Source organism: Argopecten irradians, chromosome 2, assembly GCF_041381155.1.
Source record: "Argopecten irradians isolate NY chromosome 2, Ai_NY, whole genome shotgun sequence".
Lineage (NCBI taxonomy): Eukaryota > Metazoa > Mollusca > Bivalvia > Pectinida > Pectinidae > Argopecten > Argopecten irradians.
In genome coordinates, this window is record NC_091135.1 from 13,572,479 (window position 1) to 13,598,822 (window position 26,344).

The following is a 26,344-nucleotide window of genomic DNA, read 5'->3' on the forward strand; positions in this document are numbered from 1 at the left end:
CTCCAAAAAATATCTATATTGTTTCACATCCCCTTAAAAAACCGTTTCGAAAATATAGTAACCTTTTATTTAATTTATGTTCGAAATAAATGTTAGTGAGAAATTTAGACGAAAGCAAACTGTCCTTTATCAAAACCACTTTCCCGTAGTACATTTGTAACCACACTGTAATTTTATTACTTAAAATTGAATCAACGGTTATTATTTATAATGTCAGCTCGGTTCACGGTGATCTAGTCTCGTATTCCGTAATGATGACAGCTGGGATTACCAAAGAGAACTCGGAGCCTGGGAAACTTGTCAGCGATGTGTTTAAAGGTCATGTAGCATCATATATATATAAAGATATGATCCTTGGCAGATCTCAACACTTCCCTGATACACCATCATGCTGACCACTCTAGGACTGATGGCCATCATGGCTGCGCTCGCCAGTAAGTCACACTTTTCTGGATATCATTTAGAGTTATATGTAAGACATATAATTTATACGTGTTGACTTACATTATGTATTAGTTCAATTTATCGAAATTCTCATCAAAATCTTAATTATCATTTTCAACAGGTTCTTGAATTTACCAATTGAAGTTTCTTAAACTTTCTTAACTTTATATTACAAAGCAGTCTTTTTATGCGATGTGTATGTGTTTCGTATTAGCCAACTACTTTCGCTGCAAATATATTTCGCATTTCCAAATTAATTTTTACACGATGCGTATTTTTATTTGAAACCATACAGGAAACAAGTGGGTTTAGTGTACATTACTATAATTATCCGTCTTGAACACTGTTTCATCTGGTATAAAATAATTGTCTTTTTGTATGAACCTGTATGTATGCACTTTGTCGATCATATTATGTAACTGACTCTACATAGGAGTGCGGTCCATGTAAAATATTCTTTAATTATCTAGAGATATCTCCACCGGCTAGGTTGTTTTGCAGTAGATATACATATACATGCATGTATCTCTAGATCTGGAGACTGATACAGAAGATTATTTTAGGATTGGGACGAAATAGTTTGAAAAAGCTGTCCGAATTATTTTCGTGTACGAAGTCATCTCGCCCAAAGTGCACAACAAAGCTTAACGCATATGTATACTGGGACTAAATGGCGTTATCAATTGACGTAGCAATGTGCAGAAAATGTATTTGATCTGAAATACACGTGGTAAAAAGTCATCCGAACATGACCCCTTATGGGATGTTGTCAGATCCTCTATTGAAAGGAGAGGCTATAAGGATCTGTATTTAATCAGATAGGTGCCTGGCATTTCTTGTTACATGTTTTATGCTTCAAAGATTCCTAGGGTTGCCTCGGATTATACAAGGACAATATATATTTTAATGCCATGATTTCAATGCTATTGCATAACTGTAGTTTTAAATGATGAAGAGTTAAATCTTTAGCAGCTAACAAAATCACTGACAGTTCCAATACACGTGTCTATATATGTTGCAATGTTCGGAAAATCTACACAAATGCATTCTGGAAACACTAAGTCGTGTATCTGATACTTTGTATAGTATTTGAACAACTAGCACTCACCAAGCCTTATAATATTCAACATGACATTCGGGATGAGGGGGGGAGAAATTTGAAATACCAAGACAAATATAATAACATTGTTTGTTTCACATGTAACAATGGCAGATTAACATTCGATCGCATCTTATATTACAGGTTGCGACTGTCTCTTGGAGGACAAACTGATTGACAAGTTGTTGGGTGGATACAACATAAACGTTATCCCTACTACTGAAGATGAGCCGGTAGTGACGGTCAAACACGGAATGAATGCCATAAAGATCGTCAAATTTGTAAGTACAATGTATCACACAACTATACATATCTGTATCATAACAATGCAGGGGCGTAGGAAGCGGGGGGAAGGGGGGGGGGGTCAACTGCCCCTCGTTCCCCAGGACGGGGGGCAAAAAGACATTTCCGCCGACTGAAATGATCTAAAAATGCATATTTGAAACAAAAAAGGGTACTCCTGCACATTTTTCATACTTCATTCTAAAAAAATTTCCGCTGCGCGGCGCATTTCCTACCTTTAATAGTAGAAATTCAATACACATGAATTACACTAAAAATGTCCATTAAGGGATTCTAAGTACTACATTTCTATTTCAAAAAATGATTACTTCGTTTATTTGTCTTAGCAAGACAATTAATTCATTATTATTTTGAGTTACAAAACATTGTGCCGATGGTGTGAAGCAGGTATGTTCAGATCGAGCAGGGTTGCATAATGTTATGACGACACAATTACCATAATTACCATAATTATCATTTCTAAATGCAGGTTACTTTAAATCGAAAAAATACCATTGTGAGAACGCTTTAAAATTATTAAAATACATTGTAAAACTCATCTCAGCCATTCTAAATCGGGTTTTTTTTCCCGGGGGAGACCCCCGCACCCCCAAACACCAAAATCTCGCGCTTCGGGCGCTCGCAAAATCATCAAAATACATTGTAAAACTCTATCAGCCAATCTAAATTGTAATATTTTTCACGGGGTCGACCCCCAGACCCCAAAATCTCGCGCCTTCGGCGCGCGCACGCTAATTTGGCTAATTTGCGTATTCGTTAATTTCCTTTTAGCGACCCCACTGTCTATAAATGTGTACAAGGATTATATTTAATGATATATGAAAAAGGTATATAAAGTATATATGGTTGAGTGTTGAATTAATCTCCTCCTGTAGGTGCGGTTGGGGGGGGGGGGGTGTTAAAAAATATTGAAGACCTTTGCCCCCCCCCCCCCCCCCCCTTTACGTTTCATCTTCCTACGCCACTGCAATGGAGCAAACATCTGTGAATATATCATACTTGTCAATGTGACTGATTATAATCCTTGCGTATATTTGTATCATAGCAAGTTAAAATTAGATATTTAGTAGTTATACGTTATTCAAAATAACGAATACCTGTAATAAATTTTACTTTGTTCTGTATCATATCAATGGTGCAAACATCTCTGAATATATCATACTTGCCAATGCGACTGATTATAATCCTTTACGTATCACACAATTTTACATATCTGACTATCATAGCAAGGTAAAATTAGGTACATGTACTTACCTGTAGTAGTGATTCGTTATGCGTTACTGAGAATAACGAATAACTGTCTAACTTTACTTTGTTCTGTACCATAACAATGATGCAAACATCGATGAATATATCATGATTGTCAGTGTCACTGCCTATATTCCATATGTCAACAGAATGGAATGAACACCTCTATAAAATCCTTACGTAGTCGTGTGTATGAATGTCTTTATGATATAGTTATCAACCGGTTTACTGTGAATGAATATTTAAAATTAAATGATATACAGAAAATCGTATTGTGTTTGTCCAGATAAGACTTACATTCGAAAACAAACGAATAATTTCTGCACAAATATTTCCAAGTCTAGATTATGTAACATATAATTCAATTAAATAAAATCGCATCGGCTGTTGGAATATACTAGGCTAGTGATTAAAGATTAAGTAAGGTCGAGATGACTGAGTTGAGAAAGACATTGTTAAGTGTATTTGCCCCATGAGTAAGGGATAAGAATATGTCTATTTACTCGAAACATGCCAATGTTGGTAACAAACTTTTCATGATTGAAGCTGTTTTCTCAATTATTAATCAAATGCGACCTGGTCGGGTGTACTGATCGCTGTCTTTGGTGCCTTTTCGTTCAGTACGATATGATAATCATCACAAGGATACACGATACTCATAGTCTCTGATAGACGTATGAACAGTTAAGCTAAGCAACCTATTGTAAAAATCTAACATTACCATATTATCCATCTCTGTCATAACGTTAATTTCACTTCTGGCAGGACCATAAAGTTCTGACGCTTGAGACGTGGAATTTCATGGAGTGGCATGATGCCAGTTTGACATGGGATCCGGACCACTACCATAATGTCACCTCAACAGAAATCCTCCACAAACAGATCTGGACTCCAGATATCGTCGAGTACAGCTAGTAAGTTTTTATTCTCCATGATAAGATTATTTTTATATGTTAAAGCTACTTGAATAAAACACTAGTACCATGGCAAAACTACAACCTAAGCCTGAACACGCCTATATAGTAATACACCCGTCAGTAATACATTACATTGATAACTGGGGAATTTTCATCGTTGGAAACCACGAGTCACTGCTCTATCGTTGTGTACATGTAACAAAATACAGAACGGTGGCTCATGGGTCTCGGACGATGGGGATTTTTAGTGACCAAGCTCTGAAAGTCTGCTCGCAAGTGACAGTGGCTTTCATGTTATACCGACGCAGTTATAATTCTTCTGAATTACCTTCAGTTTTGCTATGATACAGCCCTGAGATGGGTATTATGACACTTTCTGATATATTTGTGACTTTTTTAAACAAATAAACCATTGTGATATAATTTCTACATAGTAATCATTTTAATTTTTAAAAGAAATTTAAAAAATGGTTATGAATGCGTTTCACGAGCGTTCAGTTTTTGTGCTTATGGACCTATGTGTTTTATGTCATAACATTGGTTCTCTTGGTTGATAAGGCTTAACGCCATACGTTAGGGTCTTGGAAAATGAAATGCTGTATAAGAAGACTCTTTCATATGTGGATATGAAGGATAGCGATATTCTACCCGAGCGATCATAGAATGTTGTAAAACCCGAGGCTTGCCGTGATCCTAAGGGTAGAATATCCCTATCCTTCATATCCACATACATATGAAGGAGTATTTTTCTATCATAATTCGACGTTTTATTGCAATTTTACAACAATGATATCTCGCCATTTTTAAATAAGTTCGAAGAAAACTGCGATTGCATGTCAATTATCCATATATAAAATTTACGTGAAATTTTCAACGGAGGTATCATGGAATGCATATATTTCTAGTAAGCTTAGATTTTGGTCAATGTAAGTTTGGCTCATTTGGTATAACGTCCTGTCAACAGCTAGGGTAATTTTTTAAAAATAGCTCAGACTATTAACAGGAATTTAAACAATGTAAACATAAATAAATATATACCTCCATTCATTTGGAGTCATAGATTTCCTTTATATATATCTCTCTCTCGTTTGAATACTTTATGTATATACATATATAATGTATGTCAAAGTCTCCTTTTGTTTTGTTTCAGCAATGAACATTACCAACCACATTATGAGGACCTGCGTGTGTCCGTTTCGTACACAGGAAAGGTAACTTATGTTCCTGTTTCTATCAGCGACTTGGCCTGCGAGGTATCCAAAAGTGGCGAGGAGATCTACACATGCCAGGTGAAGTTAGGCTCCTGGGTGTACTCCGGCAGTAAGTTGAACCTCAAAAACCAGAACGAGGTGGTGCAGCTAAATGATTTCGTTGAAGACCCAGACTGGGCTATCACTAACTCAACGGTCGTCCGTAATGTGGCAAAGTATTCTTGCTGTTCCGAAAGCTACCCAAATCTGGTGTACACTGTGGAGCTGAGACCAAAACATCACCGGCACCATTGTGGGTAAACGGAGTAAGATGGAAGATACCACACATCTCAACGTCTTTATGGTTACAGTATGTTGACATAAACAACGTTAACATGTTTGCAATTTTGATAGAAATGCATTCATTCTGATTTTGGTAATGAAGAGAAGGCAAGAACTATGCAGCAGGCGTTGAAATCCAGACACAAATGACACGGACCGAGATAATTTCTTTCTTTTTTTTCTATCCCCATTTTCTTTCTTGTAATCATTCATGTAATATACATACATTTTCTTTTACTTGAAAAATTACTTGAAATTTATCCACTTTCATTATTGAAAGATTTCCAATCTTCAAACTGTTTAATCATTATTATTTCATTTTGTTTTTCTTAAATTTTAACATGTATTTGCACTTAATATCAATCAACTACATTTTGCACTAGATGTCACATCTTTTTGTTCTTTTGATAATAAATATCCTATTGCAGTCAACTTTTCATGTTTGGTTATTTTTTTCTGGTGACAAAAGGTGAGTTCCCGTGTATTTGCTTTTAATATTATTCTTCGCAAATCTATTCCATTTGCTTTGGCATTTTTCTTGTGTTGCGGATGTATAACTATGAGATGCTGATATTTTTTTGCATTATAATTTTTCATCAATTTTTTTTTTTTTTTTTTTTTTTTTTTTTGGAAACGGGAGTTCATACTTTTATCACAGCGGAGTGGGACTACTGGTTTGCCCGTTATCAGTATATAATGTGACCGGGTGGGGTGTGTTGCTTTGTGTCTTCGGCGGCATATTTCACTGATAAAGCACTATAAAACTATAAAAGGGCAATAATTCCACTATACAAGAAGACACAACATATACCGCAGTCTCCTAAAACACACAATAGACCCTGGCTGTTAATAGGACGTTAATTGAATCAAACAAACTTATTAGAACGAGGTGGGGATCAAGACATAATTAAATCCGATTGCATCTGTTGTATGATTGAATATTAAGATGGCGAGCTGGGAACAGGTTATTAAGATAAGAGGAACACTAACCATGAACAATATGAAGGAATTTTAAGGTTTGGTTTTACTTCTATAAACAAATTATCTTATCCAGATTCAAAATATAAGCGAACATGACTGATTCGGTAGCACCTGCCATGATCCTAGATGCTTCAAGCTGTATGCTTTCTAAAAATTGCGTTGTCCAAATATTATGCTATCCTTGATAATATTTCCATATATAATATAATAAGTTTTATTTCACAAGATATTGATATAGACTTACAGCTATTCATGTGTGTCCCAGGTCTAAACGTATATATACTGTCAGTTGCTAGTGTCATGCGATAGCTGGCCAGGTCTGTACATAAAAGTCTGGGTTATAGGTATAAGTTTCTCGTTGTTGTGTAATGGTATGTGGTGCCTGAACATCTTATATGTAATGCTAATTGTGAAACTGGTCAGTATTAATTGATTCATCGTGTTACTTATGATATACAGTAGCTATCCATGTATCAGATGGTATCGTGTCCAAATACTGATTCCCATGCTCTCGTTGTTATGTAATTGTATGCAAACACATTAACCATTATAAATAGAGCTGACCAGTGATTGTAGAGATACAGGGAGACAGCTAGACTGGAGCACACAACTTGTGTGTGGTCCTATTTTGGACCACATAACCATGACTGTATCTATATTTTTAATGTAATAGTGAAATGTATATGAAGTACAACGGAAATAAAATGTCGACAGAAATTGGAGTCCAGTCATCATTCCATCTCAACAACGACATGTACCTGACGAACTATGAGTCATGAACAACAAACTCTACAATCAACTAAACAATACAACTTTACAAAATAGCTTCAAAATTCATTTTATAATACATATTATAGAAAAGGTCTTATGATTTAAAAGGATCAGTATTTTTCATTTTTGTATTAGATATATTCTATCAAGGATAAATGTTAATCAGAGTAAACATTAACTTTCTAGGGTTTTACCAATAATATTTTAAAAATGATCATGAGTTGAAACGATGAGACTAAGGTAATTGAAGCAGGTGATTTCTTGTTTCTGTCCAATATTATTAGAGTAAAGAATGAATCAGGTTGTTAAAATACACATGTCATGTTTACATATTAGATCATCCATATCTTTTCATAAGGTTATCAGCATTTGACACTGCTAAAATATTCTAAATGAAAATGAAGAATACCGATGGAGCAAGAATTGATCCTTGAGAAACACCCACAATAATGTATTATATGAATATTAAAACGAAACATAAACATGCGTGTAGACAAAATAAGTTCTTTAAGGATGTACACCTCTGAGAAGTCAAAATTTTCTTGTATTAAGCTTTTTTTCTCATATAGATGTTTGGAAATAGGAGTTCACACCAGAAAAGGAAATGGAAGAAAAAACATATGTTGGTGTGCTTGTTTTTGAGCTATTGTCACTCAAAGATACCAAATTGACAAAATCTTAGATTTTTTGGGATTTTTGCCGTTTTGACCATATACACAAGAGTTTAAAGCCATAATTTCCTAATGAGATGTTTGATATGTATGGCAGTTTGAAGAATTTATTTTCTTGTAGACTTCTTTAAAAATATACAAGTTTGGATTAATAAGACTCATATTTTTTCACAACATATGCTACCCCTACCCCTTAATTTTGAGCTACAAAATACACCATTTTCAGCCATTTTTGCCAAATTTAACGCTTTATAGAAACAGTTGTGATATCAAACTTTTGTTAATATTTTGCATTTCAATAGGGAAGGGGTTGTTTTTTCTAAATTAGGCAGAAAAATGGGGGGTCAGTGTGCTTACTTTTTTGCCCCATTTGAATATGTGTTATTTTTCAGAATTTTAGAGTAAAAAAATAAAAGTGCTCAAATTACCATTAAATGTAACAAAAGGCCCAGAGGGCCTGTATCGCTCACCTGGTTTTTAATGTCAAGAAATGTTCTGAATACAGGTTCATTGTTCTTTCCTGAAGGAAAATTGAAAATTTACCTCTACTTCCCCTATTGGGCACCACCCCTCCTGCCCCCCGGGGGTCAGAGCCAAAATTTATACAAACTCTGTGTCCCTTCGCCTAAGAATGTTTTTGGCCAAATTTGGTTTCAATTAATGCAGAACCCTATGAATATTGTAGCGATTTAAAAGATTTACCTCTATTTCCCCTATTGGGACATGCCCCTCCTGCCCCCGGGTGGGGTCAGAGCTAAAATTTATACATGCTCTGTTTCCTTTCCCCAAGGATGTAACTGGTTAAATTTGGTTACATACAATGCAGAAATCTATGACTGGTAGTGATTTAAAGGAGTAACCTCTATTTCCCCTATTGGGCCCCGCCCCTCCTGCCCCCGAGAGGTCAGAGCCAAAATTTATACAAACTCTGTTCCCCTTCCCCCAAGGATGTTTCTGGCCAAATTTGGTTTCAATCCATGCAGAACTCTAGGACAAGTAGCGATTTATAGGATTAACCTCTATTTTCCCTATTGGGCCCCGCCCCTCCTGCCCCCAGGGGGTCAGAGCCAAAATTTATAAAAGCTCTGTTTCCTTTCCCCAAGGATGTTACTGGTTAAATTTGGTTACATTCCATGCAGAAATATATGACTGGTAGTGGTTTAAAGGATTAACCTATATTTCCCCTATTTTGCCACGCCCCTCCTGCCCCCGAGGGGTCAGAACTAAAATTTATACAAACTCTATTCCCCTTCTCCAAAGGAGGTTTCTGGCTAAATTTGGTTTCAATCCATGCAGAACTCTAGGACTAGAAGCCATTTATAGGATTTACCTCTATTTCCCTTATTACGCCCTGCCCCTCCTGCCCCCGGGGGGGTCAGAGCCAAAATATATACAAACTCTATTCCCCTTCCCCCAAGGATGTTTCTGGCCAAAATTGGTCTTAATCCATGCAGAACTCTAGGACAAGTAGCGATTTATAGGATTTACCTCTATTTTTCCTATAGGGCCCCGCCCCTCCTGCCCCCGAGGAATGAGAGCTAAAATTTATACAAAATCTGTTCCCCTTCTCCAAAGGAGGTTTCTGGCTAAATTTGGTTACAATCCATGCAGAACTCCAGGACTAGAAGCCATTTATAGGATTTACCTCTATTTTCCCTATTGGGCCCCGTTCCTCCTGCCCCCGGGGGGTCAGAGCCAAAATTTATACAAACTCTGTTCCCCTTCCCCCAAGGATGTTTCTGGCCAAATTTGGTTTCAATCCATGCAGAACTCTAGGACAAGTAGCGATTTATAGGATTTACCTCTATTTTCCCTATTGGGCCCCGCCCCTCCTGCCCCCAGGGGGTCAGAGCCAAAATTTATACATTCTCTGTTCCCGTTCCCCCAAGTATGTTTCTGGCCAAATTTGGTTAGAATCCATGCAGAACTCTAGGACTAGTAGCGATTTAAAGGAAATGTTGACGGACGGACGACGGACGCCGTGCCATGACATAAGCTCACCAGCCCTTCGGGCCAGGTGAGCTAAACATAAAGTGACAAAAGCGTATCACTTCACGCAATAATGCTCAATATTTTAATAACCACGAACCTAGTAAAGACTAACAGCAAAAATTAGCTCGATACAGCTAAAAATGCTGGTGCAGTGATGATTAAATTAAAAACAATTTCAGTAAAAAATGGTAAAACTATGGCTCTACTCAAAGAGGAAAAAGACACAATTTCAAAATGGCCGCCAAATGGGTCATTTATTAAAGTCCCTGTATAAAAAAATCTACTGAAAATAGAAATGTCATTTTTTGACAAAATTTGCATCTGGCAACTTCCTAAAGATATTAATAAAATATATTTGAAAATCCCATAACTTCTTTGATCTTTGTCGAAACCAGTCTACAACGAGACTGAAACCTCAGAAGAATACATCCTTAATGTTCTTGAAGGGCCAAGGACAGTCATTGTTTCTTGATATGGCAAAAATACTATGTACTCTTCTGTTTACTTGAATCTACCCACAAATAGGTAAATAACAGTTTATATTACATTTTTTGTGAATTATTCATTATTATTTTATTAATAACAATATTGACTAAATGAATAAATAAAAGTGGTATGTAACTGCCGAGCCACAGCCGTAATGAAAAATATAAAAAAAAATTCAGAAAATAAGTTAACGTTTTAGAGTGATATACATATCCTTGTTGATGATATGAAGCGTATAATGTCTAATTTTTTTCTAATTGGAGCATGATGGAGCTACATGGACTAGTTGCAAAGGAGGAAAATACATTTCGAATAGTTTTCACAATTACAAAACAAAACACAAGGAAAGAAAAACCTCACTTTCCGAGACGTTTGGCCAAATTGACACCGACCATATGTACAATTTTGATTCCCCACACCATAAGGATGATATCAGTCAATTTTGGTCTGAAAAATAATCGATTATGTGAATTGTTAACACGAGTGAGAACTCCTTTACCGTTGGCGTTACACACACATACTAGAGACACTCGGTAAAAGCACATGCATAATTCATGAGAAAGTGCCACCATGAATTTCCACGGCCCGATTGAGGACATTTGTGTGCCATTTATTTTGAAACAGGGACGCTATTGTCTTTGTGATGACACTTTGTATAGTTGTGTAGAATGAATATGAAAGAACCATTATCGTTCTTTCCCAAGGTTGTAACCGTTTTGTGAAGACTTGTTAGAAATGTGATTTTCAGCCGTTAAAGCTAGGTGGGTTAGAAAATCTGTCTCAGGGAGCTTTCAACCCTTTTCCTGTATAGTACAATGCGATTTTTACCGATTTTTTTATCTAGACCCCTAAAAGGTCTAAAACTTGTCTATGGGCACTCTGATGAGTCCATAATTATATAATCTGTAACTAATGCTACGATCCCTGTGATATATCATACATGAATATTATTTACCTTTTAACAAGTTCTCAACAATGTGAAAAGGATTCATATCTACTTGCCCGTCGAACATGTCATATATGTCGTCTTCGTCAGCAGGAGATTCACCTGATTTATTATTCTATTTCTTTTGTCGCTGGTACCGTTCTTTCAGAGTCGACATTGCTCACTGGTGAACAGAAAGCCGTTCTCTTTCATTACCTGCCTTATTTTGATCCACTTATTCTTGACAGCCCTTTTGCTGTCAAGATCTTGAAATGTTGCAATTAGCATTTTTTCGAAATTTGATTTGACCAGGAGCAATAATCTGAAAAAGAGAATAATCATGATAATCTTTCAGCGGAATCAAAACTCTGAAAACTTACAACACAAATTAAGTATTAATGGTTGATAAAAATGATAGCTAATAAATACGTAAATATAAAATGAGGAACAGTTAAGTCATTGTGCTTAAAAATAACGCATGTATTAGTTATCTTCCCTGCAAGTAGGGCGTTAGAATTGTACCTGCTAACCCTATTGCATGATCGTAAATTGCGACTAAATATAGGACATTAATATTTTTCTTTATCTCCTACCTGACTATTCTTCCTAACGTTTCCCTTGGCACCGCCTCTTTTTGGCATTTTGTTGAGCGCTCGGCCCGGTGAGGTAGGCTGTCGGGTCTGTTCCCTGGCCGTGACACACCAAAGTCTTTAAAAGTAGTAGTTTCTGCTCCTGCTTAGCGCTCAGTTAAAAGGGTGTGTGACGACTGGTTCGCCCGTTGTTAGTATGATGTGACCGGGTGGGGTGTGTTGCTTGGTGTCTTCGGCAGCATTCTTCAGTGATATAGCACTATAAAAAGGACAACAGTTCCACTATACAAGAAAGACACCACACGAGCATACCGCATTCTCCAAAAACACACGCTACACATCGCATGCATGGGAGGCCGTCCTTACACGACCCTTGCTCGACGTTAATGAGTCAAACAAACAAACATGTATTGAGTCATGTTACAAACAAGCAAAATACTAGCTATAATTTCCATGCATCTGTGTATAAAACTATGTTCAATAGCACAATTTATATTAAACATATTTGTTGATACTTAAATTCATTACTTAAATCAACTCTTTGTTCACCATCAAACGACTACATATAACATTTTAAGTTCAATTAGGCCAGATATAATAGAAGAAGAAAAATATATGAACTAGTATTCTATATTAAGCGCTCAGATGGTCTCATTTTGTACGTCCTGTTCTACTGTTTCATGGCTTCGCATCTGAAAGTGTTGCCTCATGTGGTTCAGAATTCTGCGTCGCTTTAATCGCTTTCGTGTATAGTGAATCTACAAGAAGCTGAACAACCTCTGGATCTGAAAACATATCAGCTGCAATTAAGAATATTTTGTTCTATTTGGGCATATGCAAAGTGAAATAGGTCAATGTAAACACTTAAGTAACTAAAATAATACCCTGCAAACAAAGTGAAACGCAAATTGGTTTATGTCATATATTATAATTACGAAATGAGAACCCAGAGGGATATTGTCGCCCACCAAAGAACGTCCGACAGTGGAAAAGAGGGTTGTTTTCTCTCTCTCTTTTTTTTTCTCCTCTCCCTTTAAAATATTGAATAAACATATATAGGGAGACATTGTCTTTAGCAAACCACACATCAGTTATCAAATCATATGACAACTGTCTGCCATGTTGTGCTTGGGTTTGTTTCAAAATGGATAGGGAACGTGAAGTTAGCACCGGATTCGGGATTCGAATAAAAAATTTAAAACATTAAAAAACAGATCAAAACATAATTTCACTCCTTCAAAAAAGTGAACATCTCGATAAATTGCTTTGAGGTTTAGATAACAAACACGGTGCTATTATCTTTTGTAAGTCATTTCATGCTGCCTCCTCTGATCTGTATAATATCAATAATATTGTCAGATTGACCTATTCAGATCTTCACATTTCTTTCTAATTTTGTAGCACTTATTTTGCATATCGAATATTCATATTTGTATTTCGCCCGTATATAGATCAGTTCACATAACGTGCCCTCACTTATGAGGGTTTACCTGCACCGTAAGCGCACTACAGAGATCATTGATGTTCTCGTCGTTGTACATCTTCGACACAGGAAAACGACGTGATACCCTAAATTGCTGCTCCATAGCTTATCACTGGCCAGACCTTGCACTCACAAAGCTTGCCAAATGTAGAATATGGTAGCCCACCGACAGCTTTGGACTTAGCAATAAGGAGACCTAAGGCTCTCGACACGAACTTTGCAACAATTTCGCCATTTCATTATAGCTCATCAGGTATTCAGTAAACTACAAACCTAGATAGACGTACTTGCTCATAACTTCCAATTCAACATTTCCACATTCGAACTCAAAGCTTGTACGATCAATAGAAGGTGTTCTGAAGTGGGTACTCTTTGATTTAGCTGAGTTGATATTTAGACGGTTGATCTCTCAACTAATTAGCTATGTAAAGATGTTACCTGGATCGCGAAGACACAAAAATATATCACAGGGCAATTTCTCAAAAGAAAAAATCTCGTAAAACTATATCTTAGCCAGATTGTACAAACCAAGCATAAACATAATTATGTTTAGTTATTCAAATGCATCACAACACAGCTCATTAAACTTCATACTCGAAATGTTGTGACATTCACGTTCTTTTATAGAAATCTATGTCATATTTATGATCAAAGTATTGTCAATAAACGCATCCATTCATATATATTGGTAGCGCGATAGAATTGTATTGCTGCCCCTATTGCATTATCGTAAAGGGCGACTTAATATAGGATCTTATCTTTTCTTTCTTCCTAACTTACTTTCTTCCTTATGTCTCCCTTGACACCAACTCACTTTTGGCCTTTGGTTGAACACCCGTTCTGTGAGGAAGGCTTTAGGTTCTATCCCCTGGCCGAGACACATCATAGTCTATAAAAGTGGTAGTTTCTGCTCCTGCTTGGCGCTCAGCATCAAGGGAGTTGGACAACAGGTTCGCCCGTTGTCAGTATAATGTGACCAGGTGGGATATGTTGCTTAGTGTTTCAGTGATAAAGCACTATAAAAAAGGCAACCGTTCGACTATACAAGACGACAACACGAACGTACCCCAAAACACACTCATCGCACTTCACACATGCTATACACCGCACACATGGGAGGCCGTCCTTACATGACCCTGGCTGTTCATACGACGTTAGTTAATCAAACGAATCACATTGTAGCGGTCACGAAAAGAAATAGTTCAATTCGCTTAAAGTGAATAGTCGGGCAAAGAAAACTAGTCTAAATGCGTTGATAGGCCTTCCAAAAGTTCTCACATATTAATACGACGGTCAACTTCTGCTTACTTTTCCCTGTTCTGACCATTGAAATAAAGAAAAGTTGAAAGCATTGAAAGCGAGGCTGCGTTAACATGTAACCACGGACATAGTCAGCCGGGAGGACGTTTTATGATTCCTATACTTTAAACTAATTTCTTTGTACGCAGACAGATTTTCACGAGATATTTTATTTTTCTAGTTCATAAGAAAATTATACTGGATACATTCACACCATTTTTACCGACTTTAGCCATCCTTGTCCGACTGTTCACTTTAAGGAAAAAATATACAATTTCGTCAGAACGTATCTAACCTTTATTTCGTCATATTGCGCCGGTCATGAGCCGTCGAGTCAAAACCGGCTGATCCGACGTACGACGGTCACGCCATCGGCGCAATTTTTCTTCGAATCGAGTGGCATATACATGTAAAGCTGGGTCGCCGACGGGCGTCTAATGTCTAGATATAAACGTTTTAAAATCCATTGGTATTCGAAAGTGATCTTACAACTGTTTGCGTCAGTTTAACAATTCGTCCACTATGACTTTAACAGATTTGAAATGATGACGACGGACGAACTTTTTACAAATCATTGTTTTAACACATTATTCTTTCAGCGTAGGAATTATATATAAGATAAAATATTACAACGAAGATGGTATACCGTTATTATCTTTCTTGTAAAAGTGTTGTTGCCATATTTTGTTCCGATTGTCGCTTTTCTCTCTTCGTATTGCTTCCTCAAGATCGGGAGAATGCTTCGAGCCGATTTGGATTCTTTTATAACATATATCTATTTACAATAAATATTCACATTTGTAGTACTAATATATTTTAAATATTTCGCGACGAACAGAAATATTACTATCCTAGTAGTTCCAAAACAAATATTTTTGTAGCAGACATGGTACAATTGCGGGCAGAGTAAAAGAATTGTATGTTGGATGGACGGGATGGGGGTATATTAGTGATGCAATACAGTTCAGACTTACACATGTGCTGAACCTTACCTCGTACATCCGGGAGATATTTTGATCAGGCGGGAGTCATCATTTCTTCTCTTGTAGCGGGAGCAGGAGGAACAATTGGAGCTGAAAATCGATACTCGTGAAAGGTATCAGGACAACGAATTCAGGTAAAATGAACTTCAAACCCAAAGTTAAACATAACACATTTTTCTCTTGCTGTTGTCGTTATGTTTTCTTCAGTTTCATGTAACTTGAACTTTGCTTAAAACTTTAAAAAACAAAACATTTTGTTTGCTGTCGTTGCTGTCATATAATTTTTCTATGTGCTATCCTCGGAAAATACAGAGTGAGGTAAAATCTGTCAAATAAGCGTGAACTTATCAAATTTCATATGCGTGACGAGTCTTTCTTGGATTACTTTAATAGAGTTTGTACAGAATGATTCAAGTTTGTTCAAATAACGAATGTGATTGAAACATTCTTATGTCGCCTGTAACGGATTAGTCGTAAAGCTAATTGTGCTATATCATTTGGAAATAGAAAGCAAATACTGACCTGGACAAAAGAAACGGTATGATTTGAACATATTTTCTAATGAAAAAATAAGTTTACTGTTTACAGGGGTCAAAAGTATAAAGTATAATAATTTCTTTTTATATTATTGAATGGGTTTAATTTCAAACATTTCATTCAGCAGGGCGCTGTTTTGAGCCCAGCTTGAGCCTTCCTTACTTTCATTTTGCTATCTCTAGTAAATAATAATTGTATCGTGTTTACATTGTCATATGTAAAACATATACGTGTATGTCTTACTGGTTAGATTCGAAAGAAAGTTGTTATTGATTACTGCTGAGCTGCAATTCTACAAATGTATTTGTTTAGCAATTAACGGTAGATACTAGAGACCGCAGAACCAAATGATTTTCCATAGACGACAATGTTTACGTTTGCCACTATCCAGGTTTGATGAAGTTTTCAAGTCCGGTCATTCAACACGGCCCTGCAGGTAGGGCGTTAGAATTGTACCTGCTGCCCCGATTGCATGATCGTAAAAGGCGACTAAATTTAGGATCTTATCTTTTCTCTTCTTCCTAACTGACTTTATCCTTCCTAATGCCTCCTTTGGCACCGCCTCACTTTTGGCCTTGAGTTGAGCGTTCGCCCCTGTGAGGAAGGCTCTGGGTTCTGTCCCCTGGCCGAGACACACCAAAGTCTACAAAAATGGTAGTTTCTGCTCCTGCTTAGCGCTCAGCAAAAAGGGAGTGGGACGACTGGTTCGCCCGTTGTCAGTATAATGTGACCGGGTGGGGTGTGTTGCTTGGTGTCTTCGGCGGCATGCTCCAGTGATATAGCGCTATAAAAAGGGCAAAAGTTCCACTATACAAGAAGACACAACATGAATATATCGCAGTCTCCCGAAACATGCACCTCGCACAACATACACGCAACACACCGCATACATGGGAGGCCGTCCTTACATGACCATTGCTGTTAAAAGGACGTAAATTAATCAAACAAACCAACAAAAAAGGTCATTCAACACTAATTTTGAAGAGAGTCATCCCACACAACTGTGAATAAAAAATGTAAAAGAAGTACCATCTTGCTAAACTTTTATGTGGCGGTTCCATTTTGTGTTGAATTCCGCTCTAAAAATTGAACAAAATTTTCATAAAAATTGCCATGTTGATGATGTTGATTATCTCCCTCGTCAGAAACAAGGTTAGAATAATTCCAAAATGTCTTAACATATTTCACATCTACATATATTGTCCTACCACACATTAAATATTTGAAACTGGTGCACTATTAATACCCAATCAGCAGGCTCGAAACATTCACCTCTCTATGAAATCTTGTGCCCAAACGGTGATTTCAGGAAATGTATTTTTGGTTTGATTCTGCGGCCCCTACTATTAATTTTAACTACATTAGAAAACAATCGTGAACCGGAAGTTCTTCTTCTAAAAACAAGTTAATTTAACGATCCAAAACCAAAAAATTAATTAGCAGATTACATAGAGTGAACTCTCCGACCTAGTCTATATATGAGTAAGTCCTGGCAAATGTCTTTTTAATGAACAATTATAACAAAACTGCCTCGATTTTCGTGTAAGTTCCGAACATACTTGATATTATCATAAAACAAACAACAGGTACATGTAGCTACTAATTATTTGTCTTTAATATTGTAATCTATAACATTAATATAATATATATCAAAATATAAAATATATGCATGTAGAGGTTTTTATTAAAATGGCGGACAAGATATGTAAAAACAATTCTAAAAGAGTACATTATGTGTGCCATGAATCGATCGTTTCTGCTCTTGTTGACTTTCAACGTCAAAACAACAGAACGTCAGAATACATGTGTCCATCATATTTCAGTTGTCCTTGAATTGTCCGTAAAACATCACCATTTTATCTGTTTGTTCGATCATACGCTGTAACTGCCGATGGCTGGGGAAGCGGGGACGTCATTTCTTACTTGACGCTGAAAATAATGAATTATCGTAAATATTTGCATATAGAACATAAAAATCTTGACCAGTTTACCTTTAATTAAGATTGTAACGAATATCAAGTTAAAATTTCAGTGGATGTTGTACTTTCAAAATCCGCTATCAATCATTATCAATTTAACATAGAAACAGATCAAGGCCATCTGTACCCCGAGAAATTCACATCTGCATTTAAATTCAGTTTGGTACATGGAGTGGATAATAGACATCGTGCAATAGTGATATCCTTGTTATAGGTATAGTATTGATATGTATATATCATACTACTTACTGAAAGTAAAATGTCGTGTAGCGATTTCGTCGGTCTGTATTTCTTCATAACATTGTACCACCCAGCTTCTGTAATGAAAATTAATATCGTCAATTCGATGTTTTATACCAAACCTTTAGTAAAATTAATTAACAAGCTTTAACTGTTACAAAAATGAAGGACTGATGACATCTCCTTGAGGTACACCTAGGAATGTTCTAAATAAAGACGTGCTAGCTCTAACATCTGAATGTAATCGCAAAAGGTAAAATATTGCAATGACAATGGTATACCGTTTTGGGTTTTAGAGTAGTCTTTCTTGTAGAAGAGGTGGTGCCATATTTTGCTCCGATTGTCGCTTTTCTCTCTTAGTTCTGTTTCCTCTTTTTCCAGGATCGGGGAACTGCTTCGAGCCGATTTGGATTCTGTTAGAATAAATATATATCAATTTACAATAAATATTCACATTTGTAGTACTAATCAATTATTTACAAAGAACAGAATATTACTATCCTTGCAGTTCCAAAACAAACATATCTATAGCAGACATGGTATTATTGCGAACAAATGAAAGAATTGTTTGTGTGATGGAGGGGTGAAAGTTTATCACTGATTAGTTTTCAAGATATGTATGCACATGTACTGAGCCTTACCTGGTACATCCGGGAGATATTTTGACCAGGCGGGAGTCATCATTTCCTCTCTAGTAGCGGGAGCAGGAGGAACAATTGGAGCTGAAAAAAATCGATATCGGTAATGTAACAGGGGCAACGAATTCAGTTCAGAAATTTCAAACCTAAAACAAAACTCATTTTTCTCTTAATTTCGTCAACTTGTTGAAGCGACTCATTGTGATTGATAGTTTCTATCGCGTTGATGTGTTATCAAAATCAAAATGATTGTTTTAATCTCGTTTTGAGCATTGATGGGATTTCTCGAGATGTTCGGTGAGATCTTAATCTACTTACGATGGTTGAAGCCTTTCTGTGGGCTTGGTGCTATGTGCTTCAGTTTGATGTAGCTTGAACTTGTCATAAAACCTTAAAAAATATAACAAACCCATTGCTAGGATTGAGATACTCAGAATATATAAATGTAATGAATAAAAAACAATTTCGACCAGATTTCATTGTTGTTGGTCAATCTGCAGACCTACATGATGGAGCTACATGTACGGTTTTCAAAGGAGGAAAATACATCTCGAATAGGCTAAACAATATACACTGTAGGTTGGTTGATAACTAAACAAAACACAAGGAAAGAAATAAAGAAAGAAAATATCTGTAAACGAAACGCCAAAATCACATTTTAGCGCAAAACTGATATTTAAAAAATTAGCGGAACAATGCATAAAAGATTTACTTATCTTATTTATATATGCAACAATATTTTATAAAAGAATAAATTCCAGCGCGCAATGCGATAAATATGATTAGCGCCAAAACACGTATGTTTACAGTAAGTGTATTTCAATCAATCTATATGTCGATTGTTTTAGACAGATATCCGTTAATACATTTAATAATTACTTACAACTACACAGTACAAATACTCGACACAATGACTGACCTTCCATAACGGATACAGTTTGATGTAGCTGTCAATTTCCTTGATAAATCACTATTAAAACAATACCGCAGATGAGTAGCGTGCAGCAAGAATCTGGTTGTGAAGCAGCTTGATGTTGACGTAACAATTCAACATGGGGTCTATGACGTCATAATAGTTAACATAACAATGACGTCATAGATATGGAGGTACATGTAGCTCACAAGAAGTAGATTAGTACACTTTATGAAAACTGATCATGTTATTATATGATTATGTAAATTAACACCGTTGTAAGCTCTAGTGGCTTCTGGAGGCGTATCCTTACATGTATGTACAATCGTTGTCCAATCAAGTAACATTAGAAACATGTAGGAGAACATTATAGGGCTCATTGTGCCGGTGCTTGTTCAGGTGTGACTTAAATGATTTCAGTGTCATTGCAGATACCACTTTTTCAGGTAGACAGTTCCATGTTCTACTGTTGAATTTGTGCTTTGTGACATTCAATCTTGCACCGCGCTTCAGAATCTTTTTTGAGTGCCCTCTGGTGACAGTAACAGGAGACAGTGTAAATAGTTTGTCTTTGTCCATAATATCGATATCATTGATTATTTTGTAGATCTGGGCAATATCTGCTCGTTTCCGTCGATACTGAAGACTTGGTATTCCTAGTGATCTGAGACGTTGTTCATGTCAGGTTGTTTAAACCTTTTACTCTTTTTGTAGCTCGTCTCTGGACATTTTCAATCAAAATCTGGTCCTTAATAGAAATTTGGTTCCAAACGCATGATCCGTATTCCAGATGAGGCCTGACAAGAGTTTTTTAAAGGTTCAAAAACATGTCTTTGTTGATATAGCTAAATGTTTTGAATATCAATCCTGTAATTCGGTTGGCTTTAGAGACTAAATTATTCACATGCTGACTAAATTTGAGGTGAGGATCAAATGTAACACTAAGATCTTTTTTCCGAACTACATTTGATTATTTCTTCATTTGTGCCCATTTTGTAGCAGAAGTTGTCATGTTGATTTGAATTTCCAATAGACTTGTGTTTGCACTTTTTGGTGTTAAATTCCATGTTCCATGTCTCAGACCATTTAATGATATTGTCGACGTCATTCTATAGTTCTAGTCTGTCTCTGACACATCCAATACCTTTCATCAGCTTAGCGTCGTCGGCAAACATTTTCTTGACCGAGTTTAACACTTACATCATGCTTTAGAATTCTTAAGTATAGTCATTCAATTGTAATAAATACCTGTAAAAAGTATATATCTAATTTATCTGCACAACATTTACAATTTACCAGAAAATTAGCATGATTTTTGGACCAAAAGTTCGAAACACTCTACTCAGTTTTCTTTTTTAAACCTACCTGAACTTGACAATTCCTATGCCAATAGCAGAATAAGCCATATCTGTATATGTCAATCTTGCAGGTTTTTCGACAATTTTGCCATTGATTTTACTTCTAGTATTTCCGGTCAAAAGACGCTTCCGGAGGATCCCAAAAACTTTATCTCTAACCCAGTTTAGCTGTGTTTATTTTTCAAACATTTGAAACTTGCTTTTATTTCTCCATATTGAATAGACCAATTTTAGAATATATTTGGTTTTTATTTCTTTATGTATGATTACAAACGGGGGCTTTCCGCGTAATGAAAGTACTTCCGGGGGCTAGGTCGCTCTTCTGTATTGCTTTACCTCAGGAATATACAAGGGAGTTAATATGTATCAAATAATCATGTACTTATCAAATTTCTTTTAGAAACTAGTTGTTGACCCAAGATACATGACGCCATGTGGATTACTATAATTGAAGTTTGTGCAGCATGATTCATGTTTGTTCCAATTGCGAGTATCATTGAAACCTTGTTGTGTGGCCTGTAACGGCTTCATCGTAAAGTTGATTGTGTTATATCATTTGAACATAGAAAGCAAATACGGACATGGACACAATAAACAGTGGCATTTGAACATATTTATCAATTACAAAAAAACAATTTACTGTTACATGGGTCAAAACAGATCCCTGTTTAAGAGCATATTACGTATAATTATTTTTATATTACAGTATAACTTGTCTAAACCGAACCCTGTATAAACCGGAAACTTGTATATACCGATTAATTTGTTTGGTCCCGGCAAATTTCTTTATAAACTATAGTACCCAAAACCTGCATAATCCGGAATCTGTCTACTCTGAAAACCGGAACTGTCTAGGTAATGTTACTATACCTTTCTTTGTAAAATTAACTTGGGCAAACCGGCGGAAATGTTTTCACATGGGACTGATCATGAGGCGCCTAAGGGGATTTACCTGTACCGATATACAAAGGGCTAGATAATGACAACTTTTCACTTTTCATTCGACGGTTTTGTTACATGTACATTGTATTTGTGAATACTTTTCGCGGTCAATTCTAACAATTGTAGCACATCGAGAGAAATGGATCGTACATGTATACACCTCAGAAACCAAGAAAAGAGTAGGATGGAATTCTGTGTTCTACCATGTACATATGTGAGAATAAATGTTTGTGCTGTAATAAAAAAAAATTCTTCTGGTGATTTTCATGTGAACATATTGTGATAAGGTTCTATCCTCTATTAACCGGACACCTGTATAAACCGAACAAATAGACTGGCCCTGTTCACATCCGGTTTAGACAAGTTATACTGTACTGAATGGATTTAACTTTAAACATTTCATCCAGCAGGGCGCCGTTTTGGTCCCTCCGTGAACCCTCCTTACTTTCATTTTACTAACTCGAGTAAATAGTAATTGTGTCGTGTTAACATAAGTAAAACATATACGTTTATGTCTTACTGGTTAGATTGAAAAGAAATGTGTAATTGATTACTGCTCAGCTACAATTCTACAAATGTGTTTGTTTGGCATTTAACGGTAGATACTAGAGACCGCAGAACCAAATGATTTTCCATAGACGACAATGTTAACGTTTGTCACTGTCCGGGTTTGATGAACTTTTCAAGTCCGGTCATTCAACACTAATTTTGACGAGAGTCATCAAACACAACTGTGAAAAAAAAATCTTGAAAAAATCTTCTTAAACTTTTGCGTGGCGGTTCCATATCTTGTTGAATTCCGCACTAAAAATTGAATAAAATTTTCATAAAATTGCTATTTTGATTATTTCCCTTCCCCCGTCAGAAAGAGGCTGAAAAGAATTCAAAATGTCCTTACATATTTCACGTCTACATTTATTGTCTTAATCACACATTAAACATTTGAAACTGATGCACCATTAATACCCAATCAGCAGGCTCGAACCATTCACCTCACTATGAAATCTTGTGCCCAAAAGGTGATTCCCGGAACTCTATTTTGGTTTGATTATGCGACCCCTACTGTTAATTTTAACTGCATTAGAAAACAATCGTGAACCGGAAGTTCTTCTTCTAAAAACAATTTAATGTAACGATCTAAAACCAAAAAATTAATTAGCAGATTACATAGAGTGAACAATTATAACAAAACTGCCTCGATTTTCGTGTAAGTTCCGAACATACTTGATATTATCATAAAACAAACAACAGGTACATGTAGCTACTAAATATTTGTCTTTAATATTGTAATCTATAAAATTAATATAATATACATCAAAATATAAAAAATATGCCTGTAGAGGTTCTTATTAAAATGGCGGACAAGATATGTAAAAACAATTCTAAAAGAGTACATTATGTGTGCCATGAATCGATCGTTTCTGCTCTTGTTGACTTTCAACGTCAAAACAACAGAACGTCAGAATACATGTGTCCATCATATTTTAATTGTCTTTGAATTGTCCGTAAAACATCACCATGGTATCTGTTTGTTCGATCATGCGCTGTAACTGCCGATGGCTGGGGAAGCGGGGACGTCATTTCTTATTTTACGCTGAAAATGAATAAATTATCGTAAATATTTGCATATAGAACATATATACATGACCAGTTTACCTTTAATCAAAATTGTAAGGAATATCAAGTTAAAATTTCAGTGGATGTTGCACTTTCAAAATCCGCTATCAATCATTATTAATTTAAAATAGTTACAAATCAAGACCATCTGTACCCCGAGAAACTCACCTCTGCATTTAAATTCAGTTTGGTACATGGAGTGGATAATAGACATTGTGCAATAGGGATCTCCTTGTTATAGGTATAGTGTTGATATGTATATGTCATACTAATTACACTAATTATACTCAGATCCTAGACCGGACATATCTCAGCCTTACATCCGGAATTCAATAACTTCAACAAGTAGTCCTATCTGGAATGTTGTTCAGGCAAAGTTACATGTACTTACTGAAAGTAGAATGTCGTGTAACGATTTCGTCGCCCTGTATTTCTTCATCACATTGTACCATCCAGTTTCTATAATGAAAATTAATATCGTCAATTCGATGTTTTACAAATACACCCATACATTTAGTAAAATTGATTATCAAGCTCTAACTGTTATAAAATGAAGGACTGATGACATCTCCTTGAGGTACACCTAGGAATGTTCTAAATTAAGACATGCTAGCTCTAACATTTGGATATAATCGCAAAAGGTAAAATATTGCCATGACAATTGTATACCGTTTTGGGTTTTAGAGTAGTCTTTCTTGTAGAAGAGGTGGTGCCATATTTTGCTCCGATTGTCGCTTTTCTCTCTTAGTTCTGTTTCCTCTTTTTCCAGGATCGGGGAACTGCTTCGAGCCGATTTGGATTCTGTTAGAATAAATATATATCAATTTACAATAAATATTCACATTTGTAGTACTAATATATTATTTACAAAGAACAGAAATATTACTATCCTTGCAGTTCCAAAACAAACATATTCTATAGCAGACATGGTATTATTGCGAACAAATGAAAGAATTGTTTGTGTGATGGAGGGGTGAAAGTTTATCACTGATTAGTTTTCCGAGATGCGTATGCACATGTACTGAGCCTTACCTGGTACATCCGGGAGATATTTTGACCAGGCGGGGAGTCATCATTTCCTCTCTAGTAGCGGGAGCAGGAGGAACAATTGGAGCTGAAAAAATCGATATCGGTAATGTAACAGGGGCAACGAATTCAGTTCAGAAACTTCAAACCTAAAACAAAACTCATTTTTCTCTTAATTTCGTCAACTTATTGAAGCGACTCATTGTGATTGATAGTTTATATCGCGTTGATGTGTTATCAAAATCAAAATGATTGTTTTAATCTCGTTTTGAGCATTGATGGGATTTCTCGAGATGTTCGGTGAGATCTTAATCTACTTACGATGGTTGAAGCCTTTCTGTGGGCTTGGTGCTATGTGCTTCAGTTTGATGTAGCTTGAACTTGTCATAAAACCTTAAAAAATATAACAAAACCCATTGCTGGGATTGAGATAATCAGAATATATAAATGTAATGAATAAAAAAACAATTTCGACCAGATTTCATTGTTGTTTGTCAATCTCCAGACCTACATGATGGAGCTACATGTACGGTTTTCAAAGGAGGAAAATACATCTCGAATAGGCTAAACAATATACACTGTAGGTTGGTTGATAACTAAACAAAACACAAGGAAATTAATAAAGAAAGAAAATATCTGTAAACGAAACGCCAAAATCACATTTTAGCGCAAAACCGGTATTTAAAAAATTAGTGGAACAATGTATTCACTCATTTATAATTGCTGCATAAAAGATTTACTTATCTTATTTATATATGCAACAATATTTTATAAAAGAATAAATTCCAGCGCGCAATGCGATAAATATGATTAGCGCCAAAACACGTATGTTTACCGTAAGTGTATTTCAATCAATCTATATGTCGATTGTTTTAGACAGATATCCGTTAATACATTTAATAATTACTTACAACTACACAGTACAAATACTCGACACAATGACTCACCTTCCATAACGGATACAGTTTGATGTAGCTGTCAATTTCCTTGATAAATCACTATTAAAACAATACCGCAGATGAGTAGCGTGCAGCAAGAATCTGGTTGTGAAGCAGCTTGATGTTGACGTAACAATTCAACATTGGGTCTATGACGTCATAATAGTTAACATAACAATGACGTCATAGATATGGAGGTACATGTAGCTCACAAGAAGTAGATTAGTACACTTTATGAAAACTGATCATGTTATTATATGATTATGTAAATTAACACCGTTGTAAGCTCTAGTGGCTTCTGGAGGCGTGTCCTTGTATACAATCGTTGTCCAATCAAGTAACATTAAAAACATGTAGGAGAAAATTATAGGGCTCATTGTGCCGGTGCTTGTTCATGCGTGACTTAAATGAGTTCAGTGTCATTGCAGATAC

At 36.0% G+C, this 26,344-nt stretch overlaps 2 protein-coding genes and 1 pseudogene across 3 annotated transcripts; 1 reads left to right on the forward strand and 2 right to left on the reverse strand.

Moving 5' to 3' along the window:
* Positions 1 to 279: 279 nt before the first annotated feature.
* On the forward strand, positions 280 to 5,975 carry LOC138314523 (neuronal acetylcholine receptor subunit alpha-2-like). The gene is made up of 4 exons (XM_069254901.1): positions 280 to 434; positions 1,688 to 1,824; positions 3,860 to 4,008; positions 5,162 to 5,975. The coding sequence occupies exons 1-4, from the start codon at positions 389 to 391 to the stop codon at positions 5,520 to 5,522; spliced, it is 693 nt and encodes a 230-aa protein (XP_069111002.1). The 5' UTR covers positions 280 to 388; the 3' UTR covers positions 5,523 to 5,975.
* Positions 5,976 to 17,933: 11,958 nt separating this feature from the next.
* On the reverse strand, positions 17,934 to 20,157 carry LOC138316890 (uncharacterized). 2 transcript variants are annotated; one of them, XM_069258537.1, is made up of 6 exons: positions 20,038 to 20,157; positions 19,437 to 19,508; positions 19,122 to 19,202; positions 18,762 to 18,893; positions 18,490 to 18,557; positions 17,934 to 18,190 (listed from the first exon to the last, which is right to left on the reverse strand). In XM_069258537.1, the coding sequence occupies exons 1-6, from the start codon at positions 20,042 to 20,044 to the stop codon at positions 18,134 to 18,136; spliced, it is 417 nt and encodes a 138-aa protein (XP_069114638.1). In that variant the 5' UTR covers positions 20,045 to 20,157; the 3' UTR covers positions 17,934 to 18,133. The 2 variants fall into 2 exon arrangements, with proteins under 2 accessions (XP_069114638.1, XP_069114639.1); XM_069258538.1 differs by lacking the exon at positions 19,437 to 19,508 and having other exon boundaries at positions 20,038 to 20,148.
* A 3,154-nt stretch (positions 20,158 to 23,311) lies between these two features.
* On the reverse strand, positions 23,312 to 26,152 carry LOC138316891 (uncharacterized; annotated as a pseudogene).
* Positions 26,153 to 26,344: the final 192 nt, after the last annotated feature.